This window comes from Camellia sinensis, chromosome 15 (assembly GCF_055761805.1).
Source record: "Camellia sinensis isolate YWXY chromosome 15, ASM5576180v1, whole genome shotgun sequence".
Classification (NCBI taxonomy): domain Eukaryota; kingdom Viridiplantae; phylum Streptophyta; class Magnoliopsida; order Ericales; family Theaceae; genus Camellia; species Camellia sinensis.
The window spans coordinates 48,379,074-48,392,893 of record NC_138975.1 but is presented as its reverse complement, the minus strand read 5'-3'; the positions used below and the strand labels follow the sequence as shown (position 1 = coordinate 48,392,893).

Below are 13,820 nucleotides of genomic sequence, written 5' to 3'. Positions count from 1 at the left end.
ACTCAAATCATGATTCTAAAAATAATTTTATAAAACAAAATTAAAAAAAATATTTCATTATTTATTTATTTTTTTTAAATAGAGTTTTGAGTTGTGTGTTTGGTTATGATTTTTGAAATTTTTTGATTGGAATTATAATTCCAAAAGAGCCAAACACAGCCGTAATTATCCTAAACAAATTTATTTTTTTCCCTAAAAGGAACTTGCATAATTCGAGAATTTATAATTCTTCATTTTGATGAATATATATGTTTGTTATTTGCATTTGAAGTTCAGTATTTCTAATGGTTAATGGTTTGAACAATTCTTGTTATGCCTGCAAGTTGAATTCTTCCCTATCAGAAACTTGTTTAAAGTACTATCGATGAAAACCAAAACCTTCTCTACCTTTTAATTTTTTTGGTAAAAAGTACTGCAAGTTTGCATAAATTTGCTGTTGAGTGCATTTTACTTGGTGCTGTGTTTGTGCATTTGACCAAGCTTGTGTTCTGCTGAGTTACATCAGTGCTGGATTTCTTAAGTTGTAGCATACTATTTTAAGGTCATTGTACATCATGTTTTCCAACTCTCATTCGTTTTCTTTCTAGCCAATGACAATGAATACATGGTTTGGTCTTCTTGCATGGCTTTTAATTAACTACCAGTCTTGGATGTCCAAAAATGTCCAGGATGCGACAATTGGAGATCATGTCGGAGTGGGAAATCATTCAGGAATGTTTAAGATGTCGATGATCTTTTTCCATGATGTTGAAGTAAATTTGTAACCCTCTCCGCTTCAACTTTCAACTTTTACAGGTAACTTTTTACATTAGTTTGTTGGTCTTATAGAGTTCTTTTTTTGCTAAAACTGGAAATGAAGCACTCAGAACTGTTTTTGACATTCCGTGATTTTGAATTAAAACAGTTCTGATGATGCAACTTGGAGGAATCGAAGTTGGATAAAAAACATTGAGGGAAAGCTCTATAATAAAGTTTTGCTTTTTAACTTAGAATAAGACCAATCCAATTTTTGAGTCTTGGTGTAAAACATATTATGTGGAGATTCTTCTTCTTCTTCTTCTTTATTATTATTTTTATTTTTATTTTTATTTTTTTTCGTTCCAGCTATTGGATTGTTGAACATATTTGAATGTCAATGTTCTACATTAGAAACATGTTTTTATGTGACTCAATTATGTTCTTGTCATAATTAGCTAAAAATTTGTGTTATGTAATGCTGCTTTTTCAGGAAAACGCGTACTTGTTGGTTCCTTTTCTAAGAAAGAGAGTACTTGTTTTTCATTTAATATTTTGCTTTTCCATATGGACAACCATAATACAAATACAGGAATTTGTGTTATTATTCTTTCTAGTTTTAGTGGCACTTTGTGCATTAGTTTGCTAGTCTTATAGAGTCAACACATTTATCAATTTCTTATTGCTTGCACTCAAGATGCTTTAACATTACACGCTTGTGAATTAAAACAGTTTTGAGTATGCGACAGAAAGGAAATAAAGTTAGATAACATAAATCAAAGGTAATGCTCTCTTTTTTGGATTGCCACTTCTCAAGTTCTGTGACAATTTCCATAGAGTTCAGCTTATAGCTTAGAAGAAGGTCAATCCAATCTCCGTGACCTGGAGTCAATTCACTTTTTAATCAGTTAAAATCTTATTACCTCAGTATTGACTTAGTTATTTAACAAATTACATAAAGACCAGGACTTAATTAATGCATTAATTGTGAAAGGGCAATATCATCCCTCAATGTCAAAAAGTATTTTTTTGAGAAAATTACTAATTAGTGGTAATTTGAGAAAGTAATTACGTATTTATTAAAAAAAAATAGTTATAATTATTAATAATTATAAACTTCACTACTTATTTGTAATTATTTTTTAAATTTTACATTGAAACAAAATTTTCACTATTTTCTTTCCCACTTGGATATCTTCTCCTACGTTTACCTCTTTCTCTTCTACCTTTTCTTTTTTTCTTTATTTATTTATTATCTAAACTACCACTAGGTATTCATATCACAACACAACGATCATTTCGTCATAGTTTCCGATGTAGCTCCATCTCCAGTGGAGAATAGAAAGCAAATTTAAAAGAAGATTACCTTTCAAATTATGCCGGACCATGATTTAGCTACACACCTTCATTCTAAATGGCCTTGTGGTAAATGGTAATCAAATTATGTCTGTATTGTGAGAATATATTGTATATATGGCATGTTGTGTATATATGACATGATTGTGTAAATAGGAATTAGTTAGTATTTCCTTTTTCAGTCATAGATTTAGGGCTCTATAATATAATGAACTCTTTGTAAATTGAGACAAGTTGAATATACAGAAAACATTCAGAAAAGCTTACATGGTATCAAAACTATGTTCGTAACCGTAGCTGGTTTCTGAATCACGAATCGATAGAGTTCTCTCTCTCTCTTGATTTGCGATATCCTTTTTGTTCTGTCTGGTTCGAAGTTTTGATCAGGTTCATCAGCTCACGTGGTTCACCATCTCCATTGCTCTCTAATTCGTGACCCATCCGTTTGTGATTGGTTCTCTCTCTTTTAACTTCGTCGATTGTGGTGGATTGGTTCTCACGGCTGATTCTACCTTCCTTGGGTTACTACTACTCCTTGTTCATTGTTCTCTTTGTGACCCTTTGGCATTTGCTTCGCAATTTCACTCTTCCTCTCCAGACTTTTGTTCGCGTGGTCTGAAGACCTCTGACTCTGTTCGTCACTTTGGTTTTGTGGGTCTTGCTCTGATTCTGATTATGTGTGGTTGGTTCACAAGCTTTTTGGTTATTACGTTTAGACCCTTGGTTTGACTATTATTGTTCTATTTTGAGTTTATTATACGTGACTCCTCAGTTTTCTGGTTATTATGATATCTTTGGCTTCGGATGAGTGTGCCTTCTACTATCAGAAGGGCCATTGGAAGTATCACTGTCCCAAGAAGAGATGTCTGTCTGGCTCATCTTCTCAACAGTCTCAGACCTAGTTTTGCCAGTCTTCTCCGAGTAATTTTCAGTTTTGCCCGTCTTCTCCGAATAATTTTCAAGCTCCCGCCGGTTCTACTATATTTGCTCTAGCTCCTGATCCTGACTTGGCTTCCTTGAGTACTTAGATCAGTCAGCTTCAATATACACTGTCTACCTCACAGCCATCTACGTCTAACTCTATTATTTTCTCTCTTTATTCAGGTTTGCTTGGGACTTCTTCAGGTATCTCTTTGTCTGTCTGGATTTTTTACTCTGGTGCCTCTCATCATATGACTCCCCATCTCTTCTTACTTCAAAATTGTACTCTCCATCCCTTTCCTATTACTGTTAATGCTGTTAATGGGTCTGGTATGTCTGTTATAGCTGTTGGGTCTATCTTACCATCTGCTATGTCTGCTGTCTCTATTCCATCTGTCCTTTATGTTCCTCAGTTATTTGTCAGTTTATTATCTATTAGTCAGCTTGATGTCTCCAGTTTTGATGTTATCTTTTCTTCTTCTGTCTGTTCTGGGCAGGATCGGATGTCTAAGCAGCAGATTGAGACTGGCCGTAGAGTTGGAGACCTCTATGTGGTGGAGAGTTTTCATCTGCCTATGACAACCTCTTATACTGCTTTTTTCTCTTTTCAGTTAGATTCTCTGTCTAGTTCTTTCTACTTGTGGCATTCTAGATTAGGGCATTTGTCTGCGGATCGCTTATGGTCATTAGCTCAGTCGAGTATATTGGGTAAAGTTTCTCCTAGTGAACTTACTGAATGTCGGGGGTGTAAACTTGTCAAAGTGACGGCCTTACCTTTTCATAAAAGTACTTTTATATCTGATACACCATTTTCTTTAGTTCATACTGATGTTTGGGGTCCTTCTCATATTCTCACCAAAGGGGGTTCTGCATACTACGTGTCTTTTGCTGATGACTGCACCCGTTACACTTAGGTTTATCTTATGACTCATAAGTCTGACTTCTACCAGATATATCGTACTTTCCAGTCTATGGTCACTACACAGTTTGGGTCTACTATTAAATTGTTGTGGTCTGACTTAGGTAGGGAATACTTTAAAACTGAATTTTGTGAATACTTGGCCAAATTGGGTACCATTCATCAAACTTCTTGTACTGATACACCTTCCAAAAATGGTCAAGCTGAGCGTAAACACCGTCATCTTCTTGAGATAGTTAGGTCTCTCCTTCTCTCTACCTCCGTTCCGGCTCCATTTTAGGGTGAGTCAGTTCTTACTGCTGCTTTTCTTCTTAACCGCATGCCTACCCCCCTTGTTTTTGGTCAGTCTCCTTATGAGGCTTTGTTTTCCCACCTTTCTAATTACTCTTTCCTTCATGCGTTTAGGTTTGTTTGTTTTGTCTTTTTACCCTGTAAAGATAGGACCAAACTTAGTGCCTGGTCTGTCTTATGTGTCTTTTGGGTTATAGTCTCACTCAGAAAGGTTATCGCTGTTATGATCCTATTTCTCGTCGCCTTGATGTCTCCCGCAATGTTGCCTTTCTTGAACGTCTACCTTACTTTTAGCTTCCTCCTCTCACCGACCCAGTTTCCAAAGAGGATTTGGTTCATATTGATCCATTTCCTTTTGAGGTCCTATCTGATGAGTACATCTCCACTGTTCCTCATAAGCTTGTTCCATATTCTCTTCCTACTTCACATCTGGTTACTTCTTCTCCTTCGGCTTCTTCTCCTTCTCCATTGTTAGTTTATTCTCGTCGCAAGGCTTTTCCTCCTCCAGTTGTCTCTACCTTTGCTGCTGATCCTCTTGCTTCTGACGACTCTGATCATGTTGCACACCGATATCCTACTCGTGAGCATCGTCCTCCAAACAGGTTGGGTTGGTCTAATACATATTTTTCTGCTTCCTATAGCACTTTTTTGTCTGTTATTCATTTTTTTAGAACCTCAGTCTTGCACGGAGGCCTGTCAGGATCCTAATTGGGTTCAAGCTATGGAGGATGAGTTGTTTGCCCTGCAGAAGACTAACACTTGGGAGTTGGTTCCTTTGCCTGCTAGCAAGAATCTGATTGGTTACAAATGGGTCTATAAAGTCAAGACTCATTCTGATGGTTCTCTTGAGTGATACAAAGCTCGCTTGGTTGCTAAGGGTTTCTCACAAGAGTAAGGTATTGATTATGAGAAGACATTTGCCCATGTTGCCAAGATGACTACTGTCCGTACCTTGATTTCTGTTGCTATTGTTCGACATTGGCCTCTCTATTAGATAGACGTTAAGAATGCTTTTCTTAACGGTCGTCTCACTGAGGAGGTCTACATGCGTCCTCCCTCTGGCCTTCTCCACTCCACTAAGCAGGTTTGTCATCTTCGGCATGCTCTGTATGGTTTGAAGCAATCTCCTCGTGCTTAGTATGATCGCTTTCAGACTGCTGTTACCGAGCTTGGGGTTCATCATTCTACTTCTAACTCTGCTTTGTTTCTGAGACACACCTCGTCTAGTTTTGTTGCTCTCTTACTTTATGTGGATGATATGATCATTACTGGCTCTGATTCTTCTGCTATCTCTGAGGTCAAGCAACATCTTTTCCGCACCTTAGAAATGAAGGATCTAGGTCTGTTACGGTATTTTCTTGGTATTGAGGTATGCCAATGAGGTTATTCACCGTGCGGGTCTTACTGATACTATGGTTTCTGATGCCCCTATTAAACTTAATGTGAAGCTCAACTCTACTGATGGTGTTCCTCTGGATCCCATTTTCTATTGCGAGCTTGTGGGTTGTTTAGTTTATTTGACTATCACTCGCCTTGATCTTGCTTATGTTATTCATTTGGTTAGTTAGTTCGTTTCTGCTCCTCGCTCTACCTATTGGGCTGCTTTGGTTCACATTCTTCGCTATCTCCGGGGTACCATCTTTTATGACATACTGTTGTCCTCTACTTCCTCTTTAGACTTGGTGGCCTATGCTGCTTCCGATTGGGCTGGTGATGTTAATGATCGCAAGTCCACCACTGGTTTCTGTATGTTTCTTGGCGATTCCTTGATCTCTTGGAAAAGCAAGAAACAAACTGTTGTTGCTCGCTCTACTGCCGAAGCTGAGTACCGTGCTATGGCTCATGCTACTGCTGAGCTTGTTTGGCTTCGTTGTCTTCTCTTTGATTTGGGTGTACCTCAGTCTTTTCCGACCTCTCTTTATTGTGACAATCGCAGTGCTATTCAGATTGGCCACAATACTGTCTTCCATGAATGGATGAAACACATTGAGATTGATTGTCACTTTGTCCGACAACATCTACAGTCTGGCTCTACTTTGCTTCCTTTCGTCTCCTCAACTTTGCAACTTGCGAACTTCTTCACCTAGACTCACACTACTGCTCGGTTTCAGTTTTTTTTTAGCAAACTCTCAGTGTTTTCTGCTAAAACACCTTGAGTTTGAGCAGAAGTGTGAGAATATATTGTATATATGGCATGTTGTGTATATATGGCATGATTATGTAAATAGGAATTAGTTAGTATTTCCTTTTCATTCATAGATTTAGGGCTATATAATCTAATGAACTCTTTGTAAATTGAGACAAGTTGAATATACAGAAAACATTCAGAAAAGCTTACATGTACCACCCAAAATTGTTGCATCTAGATAAAAATTGAAAATTTGAGAAAATATGCTCCTCTCTCTCTCTCTCTCTCTCTCTCTCTCTCTCTCTCTCTTAAATTGGGCTTTAATAGTGTAGAGTATAAGCTCTAAATCAGTATTAGGCTTTTTGTTTTGGGGGGAAGTGGATTTTTATAGGAACCCTCATATTTCTGAAGTAATGTTGTCAAGAGAACAAGAGCACAAGACATATTAAGCAGAACACTAGCATGGTTAAAGTAGTGTTAAATATGTAAACATGAATTCATTTTCTATTCCAAATCCATTAAGTGCTTGCCGTTTGCTTCTCTTGCCCTCACTGAGGCTTTCCCTTCAATCCCAAAAGTGGTTCCTGAAAATAAGTCCTCATTTGTGACACTGCAAGGTGCTTCCATGTTGCATGTCTTGCTAGTGTGATGCTTTAAATTTTCACTTATTGGAAGCTGATCTTTTTTTCATGTGTGTGTTAAGCTATGGACTATTGTGCTGTTACTGCATTTTAATTGTTTGCCTCACTTCTTGCACTAGATAGCATTCGACTTGGGTTTCTACCAAGATATGTTGCAAAGTGGGTTGCTTCTTTATCAGATAGTGGTTTATTCAGGTTTTCTGGATATGTTTATTCAAAAGAAATACTTGTGACTGCTTTAGAAGAAAGCACCAGCATAGTACAAATGTTACTGTATGTGTCACAGGTGATGTTTAAGTCATATATTGGATCCTTTCCTATTGCAGCTTATTTACTATGATAGTATGTTTATGCCAAGTTTTGGTGGTGTTATCTTGTGCAGGGACCTACCTTTTCAGACATATCAAAAGTAGTGCAATCTGAACATGTTTCTGCTATATGTTCATTAGTTGCATCAATTCAGAGGTCTACAGGCCTCTGGTAACTTCAAGAGGTAATAGTGATGAAGTTTGTGAGATTATAGTTTTTTCTTTAGTATGTAGGAACATTCAACTGTGGTGTGATTTGAGATTGGAAGGGCTACATTAGAAAACTAAATCATATGTTGTATTGTTTTGGGGCAACCTATGTAATTTTTGGAGGTTTCCTCAAATGCAACTGGGAGAAGTTGGAACATTTAGATCCAAGGGGACCATTGCCTTCCATGCTCCCGCATCTCTTGTACACAGTTTGTTACAGTTCTAATGAGAAACCTATTTTGCACGCATGGGCACTTTTTATGTGTCCGTCTAGTGTTAATTCATCACTTTGTTGTCGGAAGATTTGGATTTGCATATATTTACATGTTTATGAATGCACAACTCATTTTATGTTTTGAAAATTGTTAATAAAATATGGATTAGTTTGTAAAACATGGTACAAAAGATTTTGAGTCTAGGTTTTGTCTATGCACAAAAAACCTTCTCTTATTTATTTATTTATGTTTTTTTCCTGTTTAGCAAAAAGGTATTTGTTACACGATCCTGGGTAAAACTCAACCACAAAAGCTAGCTATTGAAGTGGGGTGCCCTCAGCTTATATACTTCACATTACTTTAATACCCAAGTGATAGGAGACTTCACTTCACAACATCAAGATTTCTCTTATTTTTAACATTAAAGTTTCCATCAGATTTTTACGTGCCTCTTCATGGTAAGTAATGAGAAAATGTGATGTGAAATTACCTGAGCAAGCAAAAGCACCTTAAATTGGTGACTACTTGGAAGTTGTATATTAGTAAACTAAAAAGGAAAAAATGATAGTGCTAAATATTGGGATTATGGATCAAAGATTAGAAAAAGTTCAATCTGAATCTTGTTGAAGCTACCAGTTCTCAAAAAAATTCAATCTGATTAATATGTATTTGTTCTTGTCCTTGAAACAGACATCTTATCATTTTGTTCCCTAAAGTTTGACATTAATCTTCTTTTTGTTTCTTTTGTTTGTATCAGGTTTTAAGTCGTTACAAATGGCCAGAATATTTGGAAACTGATTTTCTTTTCGGTTAGTGTTTTCTTGTATAATACTAGACTCTTTTCCAGAAATTTGAAATATATTTCTCTCAGTATACTTATCTGTTCTATTGTCCATCTTCAATAGTGTCAATCACTCCACAATTTTTAGCTGCATTTTCAACAACTTCTGGAAAGACATCAGTGCAGTTCTCTAAGTCTAAAGAGTTTGATCCAGATGTAAGTAACTTTTACTATTTGCAGTTCATGTGGCATGAATCAAAATTTGAAATACTCTAATCTTTTGATTCAGTAGTTCATTCATTATTGGTCTTTACAATGGGGCTGCTGGAGTGCAAGTCAAGAGATAAGAAACCCATCCGTTAGAATCATTTTCCCTACAATTGAAAGAGTGAAAAATGCAAGTTGTGGAATCTTAGCTTCAAAATACCTTGTGTGTTTCTCGCAGGTATCCTGACCTTTTGATTACCTGCAAGATAATTTAATGGTTTTTAACTAGATTCCATGTGTTATTTTGCTTTGTTTGTTTGTTTTTTTCCTTTTTTTTTAAAAATAAATTATTCCTGATTTTTATATTTCATTTAAGGTATGGGATAAAAGTATAGGTGTGCAACTAAGTCCCACACAGCCCTACAGAGATTTATGAGGAATGTCTCATGTCTAGCCTGGTTAAATCATATATTTCGAATGTAAAAAATTAAATTAAAACAAAATCCTTTATAAATCCATGTGGGATTGGTAACTGATTGCCACTTCAATTGGTCTAAGGATTTGCGGAAATAAGCAAATATCAAATCAATAATGCTTGCAAGTGAAACATAAAATCTGTCTTCTTTTCCAGTTAAAATAAAAATGAAGATAGTGTTTTTTTGCAGCTTTGACTTTCCATTATTATTTTAGTGAAGACTCGTTCATTTCTTCTTGTTTAATAGTCAATCAGCTATTTTTTATTTTTTTTTCCCTGGTTACACATAATTTGTTTAATGTTGTTTTTTTCCAGAAAAAGGGCAAAGGTTAAGAAACGTAGGCATACTTCATGATGCGATTCCTTATCCCAACGATAGAGTTAATCATCCTGTGCATGTCAAGGTAAACACATTCACTTCTTATTGTTCTGAAGTCTGTCTCTTCCAAGATTCCTTTCTTTTTTCTTTTCTTTTTTTTTTTGATCAGCAACAAAAGAAAATTTTATTAAAAAAGAAAAGGACAAAAAGAGGACAATATGTCCTCTACAATAGAAGAGAAAACATCAATCACCAAAACTAAGAAACAATTTAACCATCACATATCACTTTTCAATCTCTAGAAATAAAATAAAATAATAATAAAATGAAATCCCCTTAAAAAGAGTCAAAACGGTAGTCCAAAACAATGCCAAATGACATACTCTATCCCAAATAGATGCTGTATCATGAAATTTGTCCTCAAAGATCCTTGCATTCTTTTCCAACCAAATCACCCAAAAATTGTGAAGACAACACAATGACGCATCACTTTTGTTTTAATCATACTTCTGAAGTCCTAAAAATCCAATGAAATCATTACTAGACAAGATCCAAAGCCACCCATTGGACATCAACCAAACGAAAGAGACGATACCATAGATCCAAAGCAACAGGACAATGCAAGAATAAGTGATCCAAAGCCATATTAAGTTTATTCTGTGAAGTTGACTCAATTCTTCTATTTCTTTTGGATTCCCCTGCCATTCTAAACTGTTTTATTCACAGATGTACACCTAGGGTGAATGCAGTTGTATTCACTTATGAGATGGAAATCTATCATACTGTTTTTGAACAGAGATTATTTGATTCAAATAACGACTGTAATGGATCTCAGCTCAATCCCTACGAACTTATGCGGAAGGTAGCCATTTCAAATTGAAATATACATCACATGTGTGAAGCATCCAACTTCTGAGGACTACTGGATTACCATCTCATGATATTTTCTAACAACCTATCTTATGAATTCAATCACTTCTCAGTCCAGAAACCCTTATGCATTTTACAAAATCCATAGCCACTTGGGAAAATGCGAATTCTGTTTTAAAGAAAGTATTTCTGAATGTCATCTTTCTTTTATTTGACACTGGATCAAGAGTTAATCCTTTGCCTTCCAACAAATAGCCTGTTAATTACCTTCCAAATCGCTAATACAAATTGATCTTGCACTGCTTTGAAATTAGCTTCCAGAGAGAAGTTGCTGCGGCAAGAACGTAGAACCCAACCCACAAAAGAAAAGGAAAATTACAATTCTTTGTTAACCAATGACCATGACTATTGCGCTACAAATTTATCACCTGAAAGCATAAATGTTGACATCCAAATTTTTTGAATTGATCTGGCAAAGCCTGTACATCCAAAATTTTGCTCGATATGGCTTATTTGGAGGGAGCATAACATGAGAGCGTTCCAAGGTGTTGAGGAGCATGTGCATAGAATCAAGAGCTTTTTCTTGTCCATTTCGTATTGCTGGTCTTTTGGGAGGGCTTTGCCTTCCATAGACACTTTTTTTGACTATGTAGATTCTGTCTTGTAAAAATCCTTAGGCTTTTTGGCGTATGTATAAGAGTTGTCCTTTCTGGTCTTTGGAGGTTATTATGGTGTAACATCCTTCCCTTTTTTGTATTGGGGTTTCCCTTCCATTTTTAGTTTATGGGGTTTCCCTTCCAATTTTAGATACTTAGCCCCCCCTACCCCCCCAAAAAAAAATTGTATTTTCTGTATACAACATATCATACATTGAGTTAGAAAGCCACAATCCTATACCAACTCAACTCTATCAACCTTCAATCTGTAATTGTCTTTACTTTAAAATTCTTCATGCGACTGCAATGAAGGAGACTAGGAATGTGACTTAACTTTTGAGGAGTCTTTAAGGCTTATTTTATTTAATTCAACAATTTCCAAAGGTGCTAGCTGTGTATATATATATGTTCCTTCCTCTTCTTGCATAGAAAGTTCCAATCAGTGCTTCTTCTCCCTAATTTCTCCATGGTGCTGCTTTCACACCATCTCTCTGTCACTTTTATTCTCTTCTCTTTTCTCATTTTCCAAGTGTCAACATTGAATCGAATATAGAAGAGATTTTCAATTTGTGCTCAAGGTCATGCCTGGGTTTTCATGTATGCATGAATGATCATGATCTCAAAGATTAGCACATCATATGATGTATCAGAGTAATCTTATAATATTATGATATAATAGACAAGTATGAGAAGATTGTTCTCTCTTAAAATCAATTACTTTTTGTGGTGCTATGTCTTAGTATTATGTGAAGTTACAATTTAAGCCACATTATGTACTCCATTTCCCTCCTTATCTGTCATTTCTATTTCAATTTATGTTTTTGGAAATTGCTGATTTTAAGTTAAAAATAATAGAGGAGAGAATGTATGGTAAAAGCAGGTAGCCCGAAGATGCTTCCAGTCTAAGAAAGATGCTTCATCCTTTGGATTGATGTATTGTGGATCCCATAACTTCAGTGTCGCTGTTTGGGGACACCCAATTTCTAATTCACTCAGGACAAAGGCTGTTGGAGCTGTGAAGACAAATTCTGTGTTGGGTTCAGGACTTCACATCTGTAACTACGAGCTTGGTATCCTTTTCATTGTTCCACCATCAGATGCAAACAATAGTCCCAACCATAAGAGTCCGAGTTTGGATGATATTATATTGCCATTTGTCATGCCTGCCTCGAAATATAGACCCAATGACATACCAGCAACAAAACAGGCTATGAGAGAAGCTTTGGCTGAACGCGAGAAAGAGATATCTATGGAGGCAGTTGCATTCGAAGAATTGATGGAAGAAGAAGAAGAGATCGCAGATGAAGAAAAAGAAGTGTTGGAGGGAATTGATTATGTCCCAAAGGAGCGGGAAGATGAGAAAGCTTATGCTAATACACTATGGAGCCAAAGTTGATTCATCTGGTCTTCTGATTAAATTGCTTGTTGAGAGGAAAGTAATAAATGGCTTGAAATGTTCGTGTATGTACTTCCTCTAGAGCTGTAATGAAGAAATGTAAAATCTGAAGAGAATGTTGCATTCTATATCTCTAGATTAGATTGGAGGGGATTGATGTATATACACTTGGTTTTAGGATTGTAGATTTTAGAGGTGCCATTCTTTGGAGGGTTTGAAGGGTTGGTATAACAAAAGCCATGTACTTCATCATTTGTTTCACTCCCTATCCATTCTTTCTTCAATGTCTTTTTTAAGTTTTGAAAATGACGGGATTTTCAGCAAGTAATTTGGGGCTCCCATTGAGTGGGTGTTAAGTTCAAAATCTTATTATCGCCTAAAGTATGAAGTTAGAATAATCATATTCATAAAAATTAATATTGTTTACTATCAATAAAATTATTCCCAAACTTTTGTTCAATATTTACTTAGAATTTAGGGTCCTATAGAATTTCTCATCAACCAAAAGTGTAATTCAAATTTTACTTGGTATCAACTAGAGTGTAATCTAAATTTGGCTTGGTAAAGTTTTGATGGAATCATGACTTGTACTTGTTATATATATATATATATATATATATAATTCAATCAAATAATTTTATAATAAAAAATTATTTAAGTTCATGATATTATTTATTTCTTTATTCAATTAATTTCATACAAGACAAGCATGTATATTTATGAAAATTTTAAAAGAATAGTGGATTACTTACTGAAAGGTACAATTGAGACATTTGTGTCCCCTATGGGACTCAGGTTTTTTGATATTCATATGGTAATGACGATGGGTGTGGAATGATGTAAGGGATCAGTTATTGGAGTGTTTGGCTACATGTATAGGCAAGAGTATATTTGGGTTGGGACTGTTTGGTTAAAAAAATTTAAAAATTTAAATATTTTTTAGTTTGACCTTTTCTTTAATTTGAGAATATTTTTGTCATTTCATTATAACTTTTAACATGGTCATGGGCCAAGTTAACATGTAGGAGCTTGTGTATATTGTTAATTAAATTAAGAGATGTCTGCATGTATTGTCAACTGAAAAAAAATGAAAACAAGATTAATGTAAGTTTGAAAATTAAAAATGAGATAGGCATATTTGTTAAAACTTTAAGGGAGGTTCGTGTAGTTTTTTTTTTTTTTTTTTTTTTTTTACTGGGAGGTTTGTATAGTTAATCCAAATAAGAAATAAAAGAAAGGGTAAATTATACTTTGTCCCTTTTATATGTAGTCATTTTTTTCACTTTGACTCTTAAAATTTATTTTTTCTCACTTTGACATTTTATATTTCAAGTTTTTTCTAGTTTATTTCTAAAACTAATTTTTGTTAAAAATTAGACAAAAAATGACACA

General features: G+C 35.3%; 1 protein-coding gene and 1 long non-coding RNA gene across 2 annotated transcripts; both read left to right on the top strand.

Moving 5' to 3' along the window:
- Window positions 1-363: 363 nt before the first annotated feature.
- LOC145813853 (uncharacterized) lies at window positions 364-8,533 on the top strand. Its single transcript, XR_014357213.1, has 3 exons — window positions 364-795; window positions 7,111-7,484; window positions 8,482-8,533. It is a non-coding gene; the product is annotated as an uncharacterized LOC145813853 (long non-coding RNA).
- Window positions 8,534-8,901: 368 nt separating this feature from the next.
- Window positions 8,902-12,549, top strand: LOC114316448 (uncharacterized). The gene is made up of 3 exons (XM_082909991.1): window positions 8,902-8,950; window positions 9,503-9,591; window positions 11,913-12,549. Exon 3 carries the CDS (start codon window positions 11,964-11,966, stop codon window positions 12,426-12,428), a length of 465 nt encoding a protein of 154 aa, XP_082766117.1. The 5' UTR covers window positions 8,902-8,950; window positions 9,503-9,591; window positions 11,913-11,963; the 3' UTR covers window positions 12,429-12,549.
- The last annotated feature ends 1,271 nt before the right edge of the window (window positions 12,550-13,820 follow it).